Source organism: Jaculus jaculus, chromosome X, assembly GCF_020740685.1.
Source record: "Jaculus jaculus isolate mJacJac1 chromosome X, mJacJac1.mat.Y.cur, whole genome shotgun sequence".
NCBI lineage: Eukaryota > Metazoa > Chordata > Mammalia > Rodentia > Dipodidae > Jaculus > Jaculus jaculus.
The window spans coordinates 153,515,412-153,537,662 of NC_059125.1; the positions used below are offsets into that span (position 1 = coordinate 153,515,412).

The following is a 22,251-nucleotide window of genomic DNA, read 5'->3' on the forward strand; positions in this document are numbered from 1 at the left end:
CGTTGGATATATGGCTCTGGCATTTTAAAGTTTCTTGGGCATGGGTTAGTATTGACAAGTGAAGAGATAAGATGTAAAGTCATAGGATAGGGTGAAATCCCCCAGGAGTGACAATAATTAGATTAAAGGACTAGGAGTTGTCTCTGGCCATGCTAATTTTTCTAGTGGGAACATAAGAGTCCAGCACAAAAAATATATATATATTAGAAAAGATCAGGCAAGAAGTAAAAGGCCAAGTAAAGACTGTTTCATGGGGCAGTGATCAGGTAAGACATAAATAGAGGATTAGGTGACCTTGACAAAGAAAGTTTGTGTGTTATGATAGACATGGTAATTGTTTTCAGTGGTTGGAGTTGAAAAGGCTATTTATTTCCTCTGCCAGGAATGATCTTCCTCACCCTCAATAAATCCACAAGACTTGTTTCTTCACCTTCTTTGGGTCCTGACTCAACCCTACTCATTGAAAACTCCTATGGCTATCCTATTAAAATTGCAAAAAGACAGCCAGGAGGGCCCCCTAGCCCTTACCGTCCATGTGAGTTCTTTATCTCCTCCAGCTCCCTAAGTGGCAGGATATCCTTGAACTTTCTTTTCTCTTTTCTTTCCATGCTTTTCCCCCCAGATCCCTATTTGTTCACATGGACTTCTGAGCTACACATGGCCCACATGGGCTTTTGGGCTCCACGTGGTGTACTTCTCTCCACTTTGTTTCCCCTTACCTCTCAGCTTTTCTCTTTCTGCACTCCTTTTTAAAATCTGAATAAAATGTGGTATTTTAAAAATAAAAAAAATTGCAAAAAGATTTTTCTCTACTCTCTGTACAAACACACACAGAAGGAGAGATTGAGAGGGAGGGAGGAGCTGTTTAGGAAGTACGCCTGATAAGCTTTCTAAGAAATCTTAAAGTTTTAAAAGACAGGACTCTGAATGAAGTGATAAGAAAATAAGCTTAGAGGTATTAAGAATTTTGCCAAGGCCAGCTGCTCATAATGGCTCATACTTTCTATTCTTGTGTAGCAAGTATAATATATTCACTTCCCTAGAAACAGTCTGTCAAGATTTTTCTTCTGAGTAATATTTTTACAAGAGTATGTTTATTGACTAAATTAGCCCTAAAAATGAAATAGAATAATTTACAAAAACATGGAATGCTTCACAAATTTGCGTGTCATCCTTGCATAGGGGCCATGGTAATCTCTGTATCATTCCAATTTTAGTATGCGTGCTGCCAAAGTGAGCACCTAAGTAATATTTTTATTACTTTCCAAAGACTCTTCAATCTCCATGGAGAAAATATTCAAGTTTTTGGGCTAGTTGTTAAATTTCTTTTTTATGTTATATTTCATACCAGAGCCACTCTTGGATTAAGCTGTCTAGGGTTATTACTTCATAGTATATTTCCTTAACCTAGCAAAATGTATGCACTTTGATACCACCAATATCTTTAAGTCAAGTTTGAAATACAAGTTATTGACAGAATATTTTTATTTTCAGATGTTCGAACGCAAGCCATGTACCAAATGATGGATCAAGGCTTTGTAGGACTTATTTTTTCATGTTTCATAGAAGATAAAAACACAAAGGTATTGTACATATATTGTATTGCATGTATGTGTGTGTATGTGTGTGTTTGTATACAGAGTAGAGAAAAAATCTCTTTGCAATTTTAATAGGATGGCCAGGGAAGTTTTCAATGAGAAGGGTTATTGAGTCAGGACCCGAAGAAGGTGAGGGAGCAAGTCTTGTGGATTTCTTGGGGGAAGATCATCCCAGGCAGAGGAAATAGCCAGTGCAAAGACCCTAAGGTGAGTGGGACATGTTCAGGGAACACTGAGGGAGTTGGTGTGGCTGTAGCAGAGTGAGCAACATTGTAATCATACATTTCAGTTTTTCTGCAAGGGCTTCATTTTTATACTGCAATCCCAGTGTCCTATTTAATTAGCCTTTCTCTCTTGGAAGTGTTTTAGTTTGGATAATGCCTCATTTGGTCATCCTAAATGAGGCCTGAGAGGTAATGGGAACTAGCTCTTCTAAGGCCTTGGCTTTGCCTCTGAGTTGGAAAGCCAGTAGAGGGTGACTTTATTTATTTATTTATTTATTTATATTTTTACTTCTTTATTTGAGAGAGACAGAAAGAGGGAGAGAGAGAGCAAGAGAGAGAGTATGGACACTCTGGCCACTCTAAATGAACTCCAAATGCATGCATCACTTTGTGCATAAAGATATGGGCACTGGGAAGTCGAACCGGGGCCATCAGGCTTTGCAAGAGAGCACCTTTAACTGCTAAGCCATATCTCCAGCCTGACTTTATGTTTTAATGAGTGTACTGTGTCCTGGGTATTGGTAACAGACTGTACAGTGAGGGTGGAAAGAGGGAGGTAGACTGGTGGAATCAATGTTATCAGTGAAACCAGTTAGGAAAATATTGCTAGTGATTGCCAGATGATGGGGGTTTGACCATTGTGGAAGGAGTGAGAATGAAGATAAGTGATCAGATTAATTATATTCTCGGAATTTGTACTGATAAAGAATATTCTCATGCCTTTAATTCTATCACTCAGAGGGTGAGGTAGAAGGATTGTTGTGAGTTCAAGTCTAGCCTTGGCTACAGAGTGAGTTTCAGTTCAGCCTTGACTAGAGTGAGACTGCCTTAAAAAAGAATATTCTTCATAAATTCAGTATTTTCCAGAAATATTAGCATTTAATATATTTTTAAATATTTATTTATTTATTTGAGAGAGAGTGAGAAAGAGGCAGTTAGAGAATGAGCATGCCAGGGCCTCCAAACACTGCACATAAACTTCATATGCATGTGCCACCTTGTGCATCTGGTTTATGTGGGTACTGGGGAATCAAAGCCTGGTCCTTAGGGCTTCACAGACAAGTGCCTTAACTGCTGAACTATCTCTCCAGTGCAGCATTCAGTATCTTAAACTTTATTTTATTTGAAATGCTTTTGGCTATATCATCATAAATTTGCTTATTATCATCATAAATAGTTGAATGAATTTGATAGCTTTCAACACAGCAGCCCATTTATTTATAGATAGATAGATAGATAGATAGAGATAAATAGATATATATTTTTTTACTTTCTTGGTTCTCATTAGTAATTTGGTCACATGACCTGAATAGGTACTTTGTTTTGTTTTGTTTGTTTTTTTAAGGTAGGGTCTCACTCTAGTCCAGGCTGACCTGGAATTCACTATGTATTCTCAGGCTGGCCTCAAACTCATGGCTATCCTCCTACCTCTGCCTCCTCAGGGCTGGGATTAAAGGCATGTGCCACCACACCTGGCTGTGAATAGGTATTTGTGACTTATTTTGACTGTGTATATGACCCTTCTCACAGAGATTCATTTATGGCATGTTGTCTTTGGGATGTCTTTTTGTTTGTTTGCTTGTTTGTTTTGAGGTAGGATCTCACTCTAGCTTAGGCTGACCTGGAATTTACTATAGTCTCACAGTGCCCTCGAACTCATGGCAATCCTCCTACCTCTGCCTCCCAAGTGCTGGAATTAAAGGCATGTGCCACTACACCTGGCTTTTGGAATATTTTTTAACCTTTCATCTCCAGAAGGGCCTTTGTGATTTAGGGTTATAGTCTATTAAAATTGCTATGAAATTACCAATAGAAAAAAAGTCATTAATGGTTGAAGGTAGAAGATGTTTATTATATTGATTTAATTATATTGTATCTCAAGAAAACATAGTAAAACAACAAAATGAATCTTTTTATCTGTGACGTTTTTCTCTCTCCCTCTCTCTCTCTCTCTCTCTCTCTCTCTCTCTCTTTTTAATAGACTGGTCGGGTACTGTACACTTGCTTCCAATCGATACAGGCCCAGAAGAGCTCGGAGTAAGTATAACAGAGAATTATTGATGGGAATTGGTCATTCTGTTTTGTTTAATGTTTCTCATTGGTAAGTCATTACTATTGTTATATTTCTACTTATACTCACTAAAAGCTCTTACAAGAATTAGAATCTCGTTAGCAAGTTGAGTATTGTGAGGGTCTAGAAAGCTACGGTCATATAAGTAGTCTTGTCTATTATAACTACATTACAACAGTCTTGTTCCATATTTCCAAAACTGTTGCAGTGTTAGTTTTCCTATCTCTAGTGAATTGTAAAACAAAGACTGAATGTGTAGAATGCTATCAGTTTTTATCGATTATTCCCTTTGCTGTGCCATATTTTTTGTGGAACTGAGGGCCTCACAAATAATAGACAAAGATAAATTTACTTTCAGAGTTACAATATTTCATTTAAATGCTTGCATAGGTTGGTTTTTTTTTATTAAAAGTTAATTCAACATAAATTAGCAAATGTTCATTGGGTACCTACTATATTCCATCCACTCTCATTAGGTACTGAGTATACAGAGAAGAAAGACAAGTTTATTTTCTAATTGGGACATTGAAACAGACTAGATGTATTTTTTCTTGTAATATTTGTTAATTTATTATAGCACTGTTTGAAATTAACAAAGAACTGGGAATAATCTTTAGGTGTTTATCAGTATGGAACTGAAAAAAAAATTATCATGTAACTACATAATAGAATGATGTACATCCTGAAAAAACAACTATGAAGAATCATTTAAAAATTTATTTATTTATTTATTTATTTATAAGCAAAGACAGATATAAGACAGGTGGACAGAGAGAATGAGCTGGCCAGGACCTCCAGCTACTGCAAATACTCCAGATGCATGCACCACTTTGTGTATCTGGCTTTATATGGGTACTGGGGAATTGAACTTGGATTGTTAGGCTCTTCAAGCTAGCACCTTAACTGCTGAGCCATCTCTTCAGCCCCTATGAGTAACCTTAATAGTGTGGAAAAAGACAAGTATTACCTAATCAAGGAACATTATTTTTAAAAAAAATTCACCAAATTAATTGATGTACATGTGTCAAAATATCAAATGGGGCCAGATGTGGTGGCATGTGCCTTTAATCCTAGCACTTGGGAGGCAAAGGTAGGTGGATTGCTGTGAATTAGAGGCCACTCTGAGACTACATAGTGAATTCTAGGTAAGCCTGGGCTAGAGCAAGACCCTACCTTGAAAGACCAAAAAAAAAAAAAAAAATCAAATGGGTTTGGGAAGATGGCTCAGCAGTTAAAGGCACCTGCTTACAAAGCCTGCCAACCCAGCTTCAATACCCTAGTACCCACATAAATCCAGTGCACAAAGTGGTCCATGTGTCTGGAGTTAAATTGCAGCAGCAAAAGACCCTGGAATACGCATAGTGTGCTCTCTCTCTCTCTCTCTTTCTCTCAAATAAAAAAAAAAAAATTCCAGCACTCAGGAAACAGAACTTGAAAAACAAACAAAAAAAAAAGTAGGAAGCAAATGATTGTTTTTAAAGAGTCAGACTAGTCCAGTCCAATCTATACCATTTGAGATATATGTATATAAATTTTTTGTTTGTCTGCTTTGTTTTTTGAGGTAGGATCTCATTTTAGCCCAGGCTGACCTACAATTCACTAAGTAGTCTCAGGGTGACCTTAATCTCACGGCCATCCTCCTACCTCTGCTTCCCGAGTGCTGGGATTAAAGGAATGCACCACCACACCTGGCTAATTTTTGCTTCCTTTGATATTGACTTTGGTATATCTAAACAGCAGACATATTCTTTCTTGATTTACCAGATATAGATGGTATCTATTTTTATTATTGTTGTGTTAGCTTGAAGGTAAATTTTACTGACCCCCTACCCTCCATTCTCTATAGTATAGTTACTACTTTTAATTCTTCTGCTGGTTACTTTTATAATCTTAAATTAAGTTTGCCTCCTTTTTGTTTTTGTGCTTCGAGACAGGGTCTATACTATGTAGTATAGGCTGGCCTGGAACCTCCTGCTTCTGCTTTCCCTGTACTGGGCTTATAGGTATGTGCTTCCACACCCAGCTTAAAGTTTTCCTCTTTATGCTATTAACAATTAACAATAGACAATAGCTACTCACTATTGATTATATTTTTTCCAAATTTTCATAGTTGTGAACATCTATGTTCTGGGTTAGAACTATAGTTTATTTCCTGTAATTTATTTATTGATTAATTCTAAGAGTAGAAAATAAATTCTACCATACTTATGATTAGGTAAATATTATTCTTTATACAACTAGGCAGTGTAAACTGGTGTATTATGATTCTACTTCCTTTCTTGTACAGGTTTTTTTTTTTTTTTTTTGGTTGGGTTTGTTTTTTGTTTGTTTGATTGATTGATTTTGACTTTTTTTTTTTTTTTTTTTGGCTTTTTGAGATAGGGTCTCACTAGCTCAGGCTGACCTGGAATTCTGGAATTCATTATGTAGTCTCAGGGTGGCTTTGAACTCAAGGCGATCCTCCTACCTCTGCCTCCCTCTGCCTCCTGAGTGCTGTGATTAAAGGCGTGCACCACCATGCCTGGACATTTTTTTTTTCAAGGTAGAGTCTTGCTACAGCCCAGGCTGATCTGGAATTCACTACATAGTCTCTGGGTGATCTCCAACTCACAGCTCTCCTCCTACCTCTTCTTCCCTAGTGCTAGGATTAAAGGTGTGTGCCACCACGCCCAGCCTACATGGAATTTTGAAGAGATTTTTCCCTCTTAATGTTTCTTATATTACTTCCTTAGCTTCAAACTCTTAGAAATAATATAAAAATGTTTTTAATATTTTATTTATTTGAGAGAAAGAAAGAAGTAGAAGGAGAGAGAGAGAGAGAATGGGTGCACCAGGGCTTCTAGCCACTGCAAAGGAACTCCAGATGCATATACCTTGTGCATCTGGCTTGCTTGAGTACTGAGGAATTGAATCTGGGTTCTTAGACTTCACAGGCAAGTGTTGAGCCACTAAGCTATCTCTCCAGCCCAAAAATGTTTTCCTTACTCTGTTATAGAGACAAAATTGTTCATTCCTTTAATTCTCTTATTCCCATGTTCAACTGAAAGGTTTAAGGAGATGACTTTAGTGAATGTATGCTGTAAATAAAGGAGGTTTCCTTATCTCATTTTAGTTATGGGCAGAAGTTTTGTACTCATGGTTAGCATTCTCCTTAATCATTACATTCCTCTCTTGTGGATTTGAAGTAGGGACATTGCTAGTTTCTTATAGCGCTCTCTCTCTCTCTCTCTCTCTCTCTCTCTTCCTCATGATTAAGACAAATATGTCAAATCCTTTTTCTCCAGTCCTTCATATTTTCTCCCTTTTACTTTATAGAACATTTATGAGCTATTAAAGCTGCTAGACTGGGGCTAAAGAGATGGTTCAGTGGTTAAAGTTGCTTGCTTTCAGAGCCTGAGGCCTGAGTTCAATTCCCCAATACCCATGTAAAGCTAGAGGCACAAAGTACCACATGCATTTGGAATGTGCTTACAATGGCAAGAGGCCCTGGGGCATCCAATCTTCCTGTTTCTCTCTTTTCTTTCTTTAATAAATAAATATTTAAACAAGATTTTTTAAAAATCTGGTAGGTTGACATTAATAACACTTATTACTCATTTTGTGCCTATTTTGTCCTTATCTTCTATTCCTTTCATTGAATTTCTTTTTTATTTTTGTGATATTGTATTTTTAAGTTCTAAGAGTTTTTTTTCCTTGTTTAGTGGTAGTCTTATATTACAATATCCTGTTATTATTCTATTGATATGATGTTGAAATATAAAATTTTTAAGTATGTTTAATAATTTTTTACTTCTTTCTTTATTTTGGGAAGAGAGAGAATGGGCATGCCAGATCCTCCAACCACTGCAGATGAACTCCAGAAGCATGCGCCACCTTGTAAAATCATTTTTGCAGATATTATGATCCTACATATACAAACAGTCTGAAGAATCCCCCAGAAGCTACTAAGAAGAGAACTAAGAAGGGAAATTTTATGACTCAATATCAATATACAAAATTAGTTGTTTCTATACACCAGTAATGCACAATCCAAAAAGGAAGTTAAAAAAAACTATATTTCCAATAGTCTCCAAATTTATAATGTCTCTCAAAGATATCTAGAATCACTGCCATGCTCATTATAATTTTAAAGGCTTTTCTTGTTACAAACAAGGAAAAGATGATTCTAAAACTAATATATAAATCAAGGGGCTCAGAATAACCAATATTGATAAAAAGAAAAGAAAACTGGGGAAATAAGGTTTAAAACTTATTATGATGCTTATTATGTGAAACTGGCATAAATATATACCAATGGAGAAGCCATAAATAAGTCTATATGTCTGTGGGAAAATTGGCTTCTGGAAATGGTGCCAATGTCATTTAATGATCAAAGAATATTTTTTTCCTGAAGTAGTGCTTTGACAGTTGGATATCCCTAATACAAAAGAGTGAAATTGAACTCCTGTCTCACTCCATATACAAAAATTAGATAAAAACAAACCAGTGGGCCTGGAGAGATGGCTTAGCGGTTAAGCGCTTGCCTGTGAAGCCTAAGGACCCTGGTCCAAGGCTCGGTTCCCCAGGTCCCACGTTAGCCAGATGCACAAGGGGGTGCACACGTCTGGAGTTTGTTTGCAGTGGCTGGAAGCCCTGGTGTGCCCATTCTCTCTCTCTCTCCCTCTATCTGTCTTTCTCCCTATGTCTGTCACTCTCAAATAAATAAATAAGAAATGAACAAAAAAAATATTAAAAAAAAAAACAAAAACCAGTGAACTAAATGTAAGAAGTAAAACCATGAGCACTTAGAAGAAACTAGGGTAAAGCTTCAGGACATTGGATCTGACAATGGTTTTAATGATGTGACTTCATGAATAACAGAAGAAAATAGATAAGTTCATGAAATATAAAACATGTATATCAGAAGATATTAAGAAAGTGAGGACAACCTATAAAATTGAAAATATTTTCAAAATTAAGTAACTGATAACAGTATAATAAAAAATCTAACCAATAAAATGATAAGTTATTGATAGAAGGTAGAGAGCTTTGAACCCTTGCACAGTGTTGATGAGAATGGTTGTACATCAAAACATTAAGAAGAGAGGGGTAGGGAGATGACTCAGTAGATAAAGTTCTTGTTGCATAACTCTGAGTAGCTGAGTTTGGATCCCTAGTTCCTACATAAAAGCCAGAAGTTGTGGTGAGCTTTGTAAGCCCATTGTACCTATGGTGAAAAGAGAAGCAGAGACAGAAGAATTCCTAGAATCTCACAAATGGAGTGGTAAGCATTGTGAGACATTTCCTCAAAGATGAGGCAGAAGGTCAGGATCAACCCGAAGGTTTTCCTCTGAGCTCCACATATGCTGTGGCATAGCATGTCTGCATGTGCACGTGTACACACACACAATGAATAAATGTTACCATATATCTGTATATATACCCCAAAGAATTGAAAATAGCTTTTAATAGATACGTAAATCCAAGTTCATAGGAGCATTATTTATAGTAGTTAAAACATGGAAACAAGAGCCGAGCGTGGTGGCGCACACCTTTAATCCCAGCACTCGGGAGGCAGAGGTAGAAGGATCGCCATGAGTTCAAGGCCACCCTGAGACTACAGAGTTAATTCCAGGTCAGCCTGGACCAGAGTGAGACCCTACCTTGAAAAACAAAACAAAACAACAACAACAAAAAAACGTGTAAACAAACCAAGTGTCCTTTAACAGATAAATGAATAACAAAATGTGATACATGCTCATCATGAAATATAACTCAGCCTTGAAAATTAAGGGAATTTTGTCATATGCTACTCCATGGATTTTGAGGACATTATGCGAAGCAAAATAAAGCAGTCATGGGGCTGGAGGGATATCTTAGTGGTTAAGGTATTTGCTTGCAAAGCAAAAGGAGCCAGGTTCGATTCTTCAGGACCCATGTTAGCCAGATGCCCAAGGGGGCACACACATCTGGAGTTCATTTGCAGTGGCTGGATGCCTTGGTATACCCATTCTCTCTCCTCTTCATCCTTCTCCTTCTTCTTTCTCTCTCTCCCTTCCTCTCTCTCCCTCTCTCTCTCTCTCTCTGTCAAATAAATAAATAAAAATAAGACTTAAAATAAAAATAAAAATTAAAAAATAAATAAAGGAGTCACAAAAAGACAAATATAGGGGATATTTAAGATAGTCTAATTTACAGAAAAACAGAATGGTAGTTTCTAGGGAGTCCAGGAAAAGGAAACATGCCATTAGTGTTTAATAAATACAAAGAAGTGTCTGTTTTTCAAGATAAAATGAGTTACAGAGATACAAAGTAGTAATGGCTAGATAACATATATTTAGTATTGCTAAGTTATACACTTTAAATGGTTAAACTGTTACATTTTGTGTCATGTATATTTGGCCACAATAAAATAACTGAGACAAAAAACCCATAGTTAAATTTTATATAGATAGATAGAAGCTCACCATAGCTTTCAGCTTTTATGTGGGATTTAGGGATCCAAACTCATGGATAGGTGATTGAGACAAAGTCTTACAATGTAGCCTAGACTGGTCTGTAACTTGTTATATAGCTTAGGTTGGCTTCCACTGTGCAGTTCTCTATCTTCCACTTCCTGAGTGTTGTCATTACAGGTATGAATCACCATGACTGGTAAAATGAAAATCTTTACTGGTACTCCAAATAATATAAGCAATTGGGTATTATGGCGGCTTGTGCTTCTAATCCTCAAACTCAGGATAGTGAGATAGGTGGGTCATCATGACTTCAAGGCCAGCCTGGGATACTGAAACTCTGCCTTGAAAATATAGAATAGGAAAATGAAAGAAAGAAAGAGAGCCGGGTATGGTGGCAGATGCTTTTAATCCCAGCACTTAGGAGGCCAAGGTAGGAGCATCACTGTGAATTTGAGGCTACCCTGAGACTACATAGTTAATTCTAGGTCAGCCTAAGCTAGAGCAAGACCCTACCTCAAAAAAAAAGAAAAAGAAAAACTGAGTTGACCAACTTTTAATTTTCTTTTGTGTTTTTTTTTATATTGATCCTATTGCTATTCTAAATAAATAAAATGAAAATGTCTTTTTTTGACAACTTCCATAATTATAGTCATGGTTTTTCATAATTCCCTCCCCCCACTTTCCCCTTCTCAATCAGTCTTTTATTTTGATTTTAACTTCATTTTATTTTCCTCTTATTATGAAAGTCCTGTGTAAGCAGTGCCAGGCACTGCATGGTCATGGGTATCCAGGACATTTTTTTTTTGTCTGGAAGATTGCATTGTAAGGAGTCCTACCCTTCCTTTTGCTCTTACATTCTTTCTGTTGCCTCTCCTGCAATGGACCCTGAACCTTGAAAGGTGTGATAGAGATGTTTCAGTACTGAGCACTCCTCTGTCACTTCTTCTCAGTATTATGGTCCCTTTTGAGTCCTCCCAGAGGTCACCACCATCTGAAAAGAGAAGGTTCTCTAACCAACAGTGAGAGTAGCATTAACAAATGAGTATGAACATTAAAAAAAGTGCTTACTGGGCAGTTTGGTAAACATAGATATATGCATTTAGCCAGACACCAGCAGGTGTTACACCTGTAGGGCTCATGGCTTCCCCTGTCAAAAGTTTTCAAAAGATGTCTTCTTCTAGTCTAGTACATTTCAGTTACAAATTTTCCTCCTCACTTTGACTATTGGATTTTGATGATATGCAATAGTAGTTCCAATATTTGTTTGCTCAGTTATAAATCATGTATTTTCCATTTTCATACATGTCCTGTCTGACCCATGACAAATTTGGAAATAAAATGTTAAAAATCCCAGGTGTATTGATTGGATGGGATTTCTATTATGTTACTGAACACTCTAATATAATAACTGATTGTGACCTGTGTGATTTCAGCCTTAGAGGATGTATAGATGTGTGTGAGTGTTTTTCCCTTTGTTACCAACCACTGGCTCCTGAAAACTAGCCTGTCAGCCAGATTGACCTGAGGTCTATATTAATAAATTCTTGGGGCTGGAGAGGTGGCTTAGCAGTTAAGGCACTTGCCTGCAAAGCCAAAGGACCCAGGTTCAACTCCCCAGTACCCACATAAAGCAGATGCACATAGTGGCACATATGTCTGGAGTTCATTTGCAGTGGCTGGAGGCCCTGATGCACCAATTCCCTCTCTATCTGCCTCTCTTTCTCCCTCCCTCCCTCTCTCTCTTAAATAAACAAAATAAAATAAATTCTTGTATTGGAATGTTTGTTTGAGAAAAAGAAAAAGAGAATGGGCACACTAGGGCCTCCAGGCACTGCAAATGAACTCTGGACATATATGCCACCTGTGCTTTTGTGGCTTATATGGGTACTGGGGAATCAAACCTGCATCTTTAGGCTTCATAGGAAAATGCCTTGACCATTAAGCCATCTCTCCAGTCCCTGTGAGTTTTTTTAATGTGTGATTTCTTTTGAGTACAAGTTCTTTGTATCCCTGTTAGAATAAATTAATGTTGTATTATACCAATCCTTATAGCCTTCCTTACTGGTTTTGGACTTGGTTTTGATTTTGACTATAGATATCTGAGAGGCATGTATATCAACCTCCTATCTCAACTAGATTTGGCCACTTTTTAAAAAATATTTTTTTATGTATTTGAAAGAAAGGCAGAGATAGAGAGAGGGTGCACCAGGGCCTCTAGCCACTGTGAATGAACTCCAGACATATGTGCCACCCTGAACACCTGGCTTTATGTGGGTACTGGGGAATCAAACCTGGGTCATTAGGCTTTGCAGGCAAGCATCTTAACAGCTGAGCCATCTCTCTAGCCCTAGATTTGACCACTTTTGATATCTTGGTCAGAGTTAGTTTTATGTCTTTTGAAGCTGTTTTTAGTGCTTAAGTGTGTATAAAGGTCATAAGTACTATGTCTTTCTGATGTTTTTCCTTCATAGAATATAGAGTAGCCTCTGTGTCCTATGTTTATGCCTTATATTGTTTCACTCTAACAAATATTATTATTCCTATTAGGGTTAGATTGTACAGTATATATTAGCAGAAGTTTAAGAAATAAAATTAAATCAGAAAGAGATTTTTTTGTGTGGGGGGGGGGTGAAAGTGATATTCCATGGCTCTGCAGGATCATCACAGGCCCAGGCTTTTCTCTTCTGCTTCACCATTTGGTATATGGTTTCCATCCTAAGGTCCCTTCATGGTCCACACGACTTCTGGAGCTCCAGCCAGCACATCTCCATTGAGGGCCAGAAGGAAGAGGAAAGGTAGGAAGGCAAAAAGGTGCCCATCTAATAAGTAGCCTTGCCAGAAGTTCCAGAAACATTTCTACTTCCATTTCATTGGCAGAACTTACTCAATCAAGTAGCCATACTTAAGCTACTAGAGAAGTTGGAAAATCTAGTCTTCATTTCAGGTGGCTGTTGACTGAAAATGGGCATTGTGTTCCAGGAGGAAAGTAAATAGGCCTATTGTAGGTCTTGTGAATAGCATTTGCTTGTTATAAGTTTTCCCAATGCATATTCAGACTTTCTTAGTTATTTTGTTTTAGGTAGATTTCTTATATAATATAGCAAAATATCAACAACACAGTGAGATCACATCTCAAAGACAACAAATCCCAAAGGTACATCAGAACTCGAAAAGCTGAGACAGGACAGTTCATGGTCAGTCTATACTAAATAGCAAGACTGTATGTCAGAACCAACTCCCTCCCTTCACCTAAACAACAACAAAAACACACTGCAGGCTTACCTATCATGCATGAGGTCCTTCCTGGGTTCCATACCTAGCACCACACAAAAAAGTTGTATGTATTAATACTGTACCACGTAACGTTTTGATACATGGATACATTATATAATGATTAAATGGGGTTAAACATATCTACTCAAACATCTATTATTCATAGTGAAAATATTCTATGTCCTTCTAGTTTTGACATAGACAGTATATAATTTTTACCAATAGTCACTCTACTGTGCCATAGCATACCAGAACTACTTACTCCTATCTAACTACAACTTAGTACCTAGTGATCAACCTTTTCCCATTTCTCCCTTCCCCCTACTCTCTCCAGCCACTGGTAACCAGATGTTTTGCCCTCAATGCCTGTACTTCTATGATTTCATATGAGTGAGATCAGGCAGTTATTGTCTTCTCAGAATATCTTATTTCATTTGCTTATCCACGTAGCCATAAATGATAGGATTTTACCCATTTTATGGCTAAATAATATTCCATTTATAAGTATCCATTCATATGTTGATTAGATTGACTCCTGTCTTAGCTTTTGTAAATAGTGCTGCAGCAAGCTTGGGTGCCTAAGTATCTCTGTAATGCTGACTTGCTGTCTTTTGGTTGTATTTCATTGGAGTGGTATAGCTGGTAGGTCTATTTTATTTATTTATATATTTTTTGAGGAATGTCATACTGATCCCCATAGCAGCTGCACCAGTTTACATTCCCACCAGCAATGTGTGAATGCTCCTTTGTCCTCAAGTCCTTGTCCTTTTATTTTCCTCTTTTCTGAGTGGGTTGAAATGTATTTGTATTTTCCTGATTTGAAAGTGTGCCCTTGTCTTTGTGATATTAATGTGTTTCAAAACTGAAGGCCAGTTTCAGAAAATGTCTCTCATGTTAGATTTGCTCATGGTTTTGGGGGGGGGGGATGGGAAGGATTTATTTTGGCTTACAGACTTGAGGGGAAGCTCCACAATGCCAGGGAAAACAACAATATGAGCAGAGGGTGGATATCACCCCCTCGCCAACATAAGGTGGACTACAGCAATAGGAGAGTGTGCCAAACACTGGCAAGGGGCCACTGGCTACAGTACCCTTAAGCCCACCCCCAACAATACACTGCCTCCAGGAGGTGTTAATTTCCAAATCTCCATCAGCTGGGAACCTAGCATTCAGAACACCTAGGTTTATGGGGGACACCTGATCAAACCACCACATTCTGCCTCTGGCCCCATAAACTGGTAACCATACATGATGTAAAATGCAATGAATTCAGTCCAAGTTTAAAAGTTCTCACAGTTTTTATCACTCCCAATGATGTTCTGAGATCTTTTAACTGAGCCATAATACCAAAACAACCTAAAAAATAATAACCCATAATAGCTCAGAATAAACATTCACATTGCAAAAGATGGCATTGGGTATAGCAAAAAAATATTCAACCAATACAAGATCTAAAACAACCAGGGCAAACATCACACTCTGTAGCTCCAAGTCCAACAACTAGCAACTGACAAATCTCCAAGTCCATTAATTCTAACCAGCAACAAGTCTCTGGAGTTCCAATTCTGCCCCTTCAGCTAGGCTACTTATAGTCTTGGAAAACTTCATCTGAGCCTGGCAGTTCTCCTTAGCAGTCATTTGTGGTCCTGGCTTCTCCACTGGATTTCTACTGCAACCCATGGTCCATCCTCACAGCTCCATTATGTCCCGGTGCTGGCAATCCAGCAAACCTGCTACACACTGCCCATCGCAATTTCCAAAACACACGACTGTGTTGCTAATTCAGTGATCCTCTCGTCTGCATTTCTTTTCTTTTCCTTTTTTATTTTTTTTTTCATTTGTTTTTTTGAGGTAGGGTCTTACTCTAGCCCAGGCTGACCTGGAATTCACTATGGATTCTCAGGGTGGCCTCAAACTCACGGCGATCCTCCTACCTCTCCCTCCCAAGTGCTGGGATTGAAGGCATGTACCACCATGCCCTGCTCTATCTTCTGCATTTCTTATACACCATAATACCAGGTGGGTTGCCAATTTGTTAATCCAGTACATTCCAAAAAGGATCACACTTGATAAACTGGTAGTCTCCAGGATGTTAGCTCAGACACAGAGGTGGGCAATGAATGGCTATTGAGGTTGCTAAAGGTAGCCCAAGGTAATTTGCCTGTCATCTCTAGAGGAGATCTATAAACCCATTCATCCTTATCTGAGGCAGAAGGAACACTTTCAGGAAACTTCAGTTCACAGTTCCCCTGTTGGCCAAGCATCACAATTTGTGCATATAGAGGCCATTTTTTTTTCAAGGTAGGTTCTTGCTATAGCCTAGGCTAACCTGGACTTCACTATGTATTCTCAGGGTGGTCTTGAACTCATGGTGATCCTCCTTCCTCTGCCTCCCGAGTACTGGGATTAAAGGTGTGTGCCCCCACACCTAGCTTCTAGAGGCCAGATATTACTTAATGTCCCACATTTCTAGGAAGGATCATCCCTAGGATCTGGTGTTGATGAGGCAGGGAAGTGGTATTTATAAGAGAGGAACTTCTGGTAGAACCATTAAGAAAGAAGCTCCTGGATCATATCAAAAATTTTTAAAAAGCTTTTTGACAGCTTCCATAAACATAGACAATATTCCATGATCATAATCTCTTCCCACTACACTTTCTTTTCCCCATCACAACCCCCCCAACTGAATCCCTTCTTCTTTCCAAAGAGTCTCTTCTGTTTTTTAAACTTGTTTTTAAATTTTTATTATTATTAATATCATCATATTTCATATGGATACATCATGTGTTGGCACTCTCTTTTCCCTCCTCTCTGCCCCCATTCCACTGGGGACCCTCCTCAGTGGGGTTGCAGGTAATCCCTGTGGAGTTGAGGGTTATGCGTTGTGGGAACAGCAGACAGTTATTTTTTTGCGGGGGAGGGAATGCCTCTGGGCCTGATGTCTCAACCTGTGGCTCTTATAATCTTTCCACTCCCTCTTCTGCAAAATTTCCTGCTCTGTGGTAGGTGAGTTTTAAGTCTACTTCAGTGATGAGCTCTATATCAAATTTTTTAGCCCTCATGATTGGATATGATCATTTCTTTTGTCCTCTGTGTCTGAAACATGTACATGTGACATATAATAGGAATGTTGTATTTAAGATTAAATAATATATCTGGCTTAACAAGTTAAGGCAATAGATGAGGGAAGCAGGAATTTTAACCAAGTAAACACATATATTTGAAATTAGATTCCCCTTGTGTTTACAGTTATTTGTATTTTATGAAATGCTGCATTTGATTTGAAGTTTATAACACTTAAAGTAATTTATTATCTTTTAATTCTAGCTTTCTTTTGGCCAGCTTTTTTGTTTGTTGGTTTTGTTTTATTTTTAGAGGAAGGGTCTCACTCTAGCTCAAGATGACCTGGAATTGACTATGTAGTCTCAGGTGGCCTCGAACTCATGGTGATCCTCCTACCTCTACCTTCCGTGTATGGGGATTAAAGGTGTGTGTCACCATGCCCAGCATGGCTAGCTTGTTTTTATATCTATAACCTCTTGTAGAGTAGCTAGCTCTTACTTGATAATCACTTGACTACATTATTACCTTAGTATTGTACCAGGTCTCCATGTGGGGAAGTAAAGAGCAGTCATGTTACAGAAGAAATCACAGCACAATACAATATCTTACAACAAATTGTCTTTTTTTAGAACAAATATTTCAGTGACTTGGATAGAAATAAAAGATATGTTATAAATTAGGATTTGTAGGTTTTGTGGACATAACTAAATGTTATTTATTATTTTAGATCCATAAAGGAAAATGGGACTCTAGTAGGAGTTAACCTTATTAGAATGAGTATTGTTTCAGTAAGTTTTTAATTTCAGTTGACTGTACTATAGGATACCTTAAATATTCACGTAAGAAATAGCAGCTCTCTTGGGCTGGAGAGATGGCTTAGCGGTTAGGCATTTGCCTGTGAAGCCTAAGGACCCAGTTTGAGTCTTAATTCCCCAGGACCCACGTTAGCCAGATGCTCAAGGGGGCCCACGCATCTGGAGTTCCTTTGCAGTGGCTGGAGGCCCTGGTGTGCCCATTCTCTCTCTATCTGCCTCTTTTTTTCTCTGTCACTCTCAAATAAATAAATAAAAATAACAAAAAAATTTTAAAAAAGAATAGCAGCTCTCAAGCTATAAGGCACCATTTATAATGTTATTGTTAGAGATTGATGTCTTTTGTATAATTTGGATATGAAGAGTTGACCCAAATCTTTGAGTATTTCTAAGAGTAAATGAAGATAAATTACATTAATGTTGTCAGAAGTTTGAATAGGCCATAGGACTTCTTACAACCTTTAATTAGTTCTCTCTTAACATTTGTAAACATAGTAATCTGATTGGTTGGATGCAAATAATGCATATTTGGACTATATGTAGAAACATGACTATTAATTTTTTCTAAGAATTTGGATTCAAAAACAGAATGGGGCTCTTCTAGATGGATAAAATAAATTTTTGTTAATTTAAAGGCAAATGTTTGTTTTGCATCCATATTACCTTGAATAATGAAAACAACTTTAAATATGAACCTTTAAACAACCTTTAAATATGAAATCTTGGTTCAAGTAAGGTAGCAGTTTGGATAAGCAAACGGACATAACAAAAACATGATTAATGAAAGAACATAATATCATCTTTATTTGTAGCTTAACAGTGTTTAAATATAAAAGGATTTATAAAATATAAAAATAAGAGTTAGAGGACTGGAGAGGTGGCTTAGAAGTTAAAGCAGTTGGCTGCAAAGTCAAAGGACCCAGGTTCAATTCCCCAATATGTAAGCGAAATGCACAAGGTGGCGCATGTGTCTGGAGTATACTTGCAGCCGCTAGAGGCCCTGGAGTTCCCTTTCTCTCTATATATATACCTCTTTCTCTCTATCTCTCAAATAACTAACTAAATAAAAATTTGTATTTACTTGGAGATGCAATTGAACATGAGTATCACCCATCATTTTTCAAGTCCATGCGGATGTGTGTTCAGATGTTTGAAGAGGGAAATATGAATCTGTGAGTTTATCCCTTGAAATTCTGTAGCATGGGTTGGTTAGAAGTACTTACTCTGTAGGCAGAAGTCTTTGATGTTATATCTTTTCTTCTTCTTTAAAAATTAATATTATTTATTTATTTGACAAAGGGGGGGGGAGAGAAAGAGAGGGAGGGAGGGAGAAAATAGGCAAGCCATGGCCTCTACCCACTGCAAATGAGCTCCAGATATGTGTACCACTTTGTGCATGTGGCTTTATGTGAGTACTGGGGAATCGAACCCAGGTCCTTTAGCATTGCAGGCAAGTGCCTTAACCACTGAGCCATCTCTCCAGCCCTGTCTGTTCTTTTTTATCTCCCAGTAGGTCATTGTGGAAAGACTTTAAACAATTTTCAATTTTTAGTTATTATTTTAAAATCCCTTTTAAATTTTCTTTAATGGAGATGGCATATAGGTATAAAATATATTCATATATATATGTACTTAAAGTTGATAGGGCGCTCAGTATTTATTTTACAAGAAGGTAATGGGTGTTTTCTCTTTTTTATTTTCTAAAAGTGTATTATCTTAGATTTAGAAGAATTAAATGGTAGTGTCTTAAGGAAACCATATATTGTGGTAAGTTTTGACAAGCTATCAATGTTATTTATGTACTTAACCAGTACTCTTAAGGATTAAATTAAAAAATAGGTTGCATGCTACAGAATTTCAAGGGATGAACTCACAAATTCATATTTCCCTCTTCAAGCATCTGAGCACACATCCACATGGACTTGAAAAATGCTGGGTGATACTCATGTTCAATTGTATCTCCAAGTAAATACACATCTCTAACTCTTATTTTTTAAATTTTTATTTATCTATCTCTCTATCTCTCAAATAATTAAATAAAAATATTATATTTTTTAAAGACTACCTTTCACAGTGGTTAAGGAACTTGCCTGCAAACCTAATGACCTGGGTTCAATTCCCCAGTACCTACATAAAGCCAGATGCACAAAGTGGTGCCTATATCTGGAAGTTGTTTGCAGAGGATAGAGGCTGTGGCTTGCCTATTCTCTCTCTCTTTCTCTCCTTGCAAATAAATACATGTTTTTTTTTTTTTTAAGGAGAAGCTTTAAAATGGCCATTCTTTTTTAAAAAAATAATTTATTTGACAGAGAAAGAGGGAGAGAGAGAGAGAATGAGAATGGGCGTGCCAGGGCTTCTAGCCACTGCAAAGGAACTGCAGACGCTTGCGTCCCCTTGTGCATCTGGCTAATGTGGATCCTAGGAAATCGAACATGGGTCCTTTGGCTTTGCAGGCAAATGCCTTAATTGCTAAGCCATCCCTCCTTCCCTAAAATGACCGTTCTTTTTAACTTAGATAAGATAAAAAAAAAAAACTTAAAAGAAAAAACCTTTGAAGAAGGAGAACACAAACAGGCATTCATCAAAAAATTATAAGAGGGCTGGAGAGATGGCTTAGCAGTTAAGGTGCTTGCCTGTGAGGCCTAAGGACCCATGTTCGATTTTTCTAGTACCTACTTAAGCCAGATACACAAGATGTCACATGCATCTGGAGTTTGTTTGCAGCGGCTGGATGTTCTGGTGTGCCCATTCTCTTTCTCCCTCCCTTTCTCCCTCTCTCCCTCTCTCGCCTCTGCCTTCTCTCCATTAAATAAATGAATAACTTAAAATATTTTTTTAAAAAATTGTAAGATATTAGTTTAAAATTTAGTAATATGGCCATCATCATTACACATAAATAGGCCTACCCAGATTCTGAATGCCATTTTTGGAGGGGACAATTGAATCTTCTATAATCTCTACTGTGAAAAGGAAAATTTAAAGATTCCTGATAAGCACATAAAATTAAAAATTTTATATTTGGCACTTATACATCAATCCTGAAAAAACATCCATTTTAATCATTCTATAAAAGGACTTTTAGTGTATCCTATAGAGATATTTTGATGTCTTAATTTTTATTGCCTTTGACCATCAAAAAACAGTGAATAGGGCTGGAGGGATGGCTTAGTGGTTAAGGAGTTTGCTTGCAAAGCCAAAGGACCCTGGTTCGATTCCTCAGAACCCACATTAGCCAGCTGCACAAGGGGACACATGTGTCTGGAGTTCGTTTGCAGTGGCTGGAGACCCTGGTGTGCCCATTCTCTCTCCCTCTCTCTCTCTCCCCCCTTTCTGTCAAATAAGTAAATAAATAAATAAAATATTTTTTTAAAAACCCAGTGAAATAGAATTGTAAAATCTGGTTTGGAAGGAAATTATCCAAATCTGTGCATCCAGTGCTAACCTACATAGCCTAATGAAACTTCTGTTTTAAGATTTTAATGAACATTATATCATCCAACAAGTAGCACTTAAGGTTTTGTGAACATTTAGGGAATCTAAAGATAACATTTTTACGGGTTTTAAGAAGTTAAAAGTACTTAAGTTTATGAATATGTACTCATAAGGCCTTTTTTAAAGATTTTACTTATTTATTAGAGACAGAGAAAGATGGAGTGAGAGAGAGAGAATGAGTGAGAATGGGCACACCAGGGCTTCTAGCCACTGCAAACAAGCTCCAGATACATGTGCCACTTTGTGCATCTGGCTTACATGGGACCTGGAGAATCGAACCTGGGTCCTTTGGCTTTGCAAGCAAGTGCCTTAACCGCTAAGCCATCTCTCCAGCCCTTATAAGGCCTTTTAATATATCATCATAACATTCACATTTATACTTTAATTTGGTATACCAAAAAATATATTAAAAGCAAAAATAAAAAACTAATAAAAAATTGTAATAAAAATAATAATAAAAATAGAATTCAGGAAACTATACCTTGATTAGATTTATGAATATAAAAAGGAGGAACAGTGACCTTTAGTTTACTCTACAGTGTTCCATTTTAGTTTCTAAAACTCAGAAGCAGCAGTCAATCAACAAATGGATCACTCTTTTCTCTTTGTCTGTCTGTCTGTCTGTCTCTCTCTCTCTCTCTTCCTCTCTTTTTGGCCTATTTGCTGAACACATTGAAAGCTTATGACACATACTAAAAATTTAAAATCAGCATAGCAGTCTTCATTTTCAAGTTATAAGAATACCTGAGGCATACTCATTTTGTTCATTTTATACAATATCGTGCTCTCAAGGAACAGGTGATCCATGGCTGTGGAGGACTGTGGAAACCCTAGGGAAAAAAAGCAAAAATAAAAATAATGAAAAATTGAATGGCATTGGGGACTTTATGTTCTCACTGTTTTTTTTGGACAAAACATACAAAACAAATATAAAAGATCTTAGGGGCTGGAGAGATGGCTTAGCGGTTAAGTGCTTGCCTGTGAAGCCTAAGGACCCTGGTTCAAGGCTTGGTTCCCCAGGTCCCACGTTAGCCAGATGCACAAGGGGGCACACGTGTCTGGAGTTCATTTGCAGTGGCTGGAAGCCCTGGCTCACCCATTCTCTCTCTCTCCCTCTATCTGTCTTTCTCTCTGTGTCGGTCATTCTCAAATAAATAAATTTTTAAAAAAACTTAAAAAAAAAGATCTTGGACACGCATGACACAAATACATAAATTCTAGGTGTACTGCAAGAAAGTAAAATTAAATGGAACTTTATATTCTGTCTCTTTGAGATGTAAG

At 37.4% G+C, this 22,251-nt stretch overlaps 1 protein-coding gene and 1 non-coding gene across 3 annotated transcripts in view; one reads left to right on the forward strand and one right to left on the reverse strand.

Moving 5' to 3' along the window:
• Positions 1–22,251, forward strand: part of Brcc3 (BRCA1/BRCA2-containing complex subunit 3) — a 54,092-nt gene that overhangs the window by 18,741 nt on the left and 13,100 nt on the right. Inside the window, exons 6-8 of one of the 2 annotated variants that reach the window (XM_045141074.1) lie at positions 1,495–1,583; positions 3,804–3,859; positions 13,051–13,125. In XM_045141074.1, coding sequence (XP_044997009.1) covers positions 1,495–1,583; positions 3,804–3,859; positions 13,051–13,125 — 220 coding nt within the window. The remainder of the gene's footprint in view (positions 1–1,494; positions 1,584–3,803; positions 3,860–13,050; positions 13,126–22,251) is intronic. The other variant, XM_045141075.1, reaches the window with a different exon arrangement.
• On the reverse strand, positions 1,138–1,241 carry LOC123456860. The gene has a single exon (XR_006634735.1). It is a non-coding gene; the product is annotated as a U6 spliceosomal RNA (small nuclear RNA).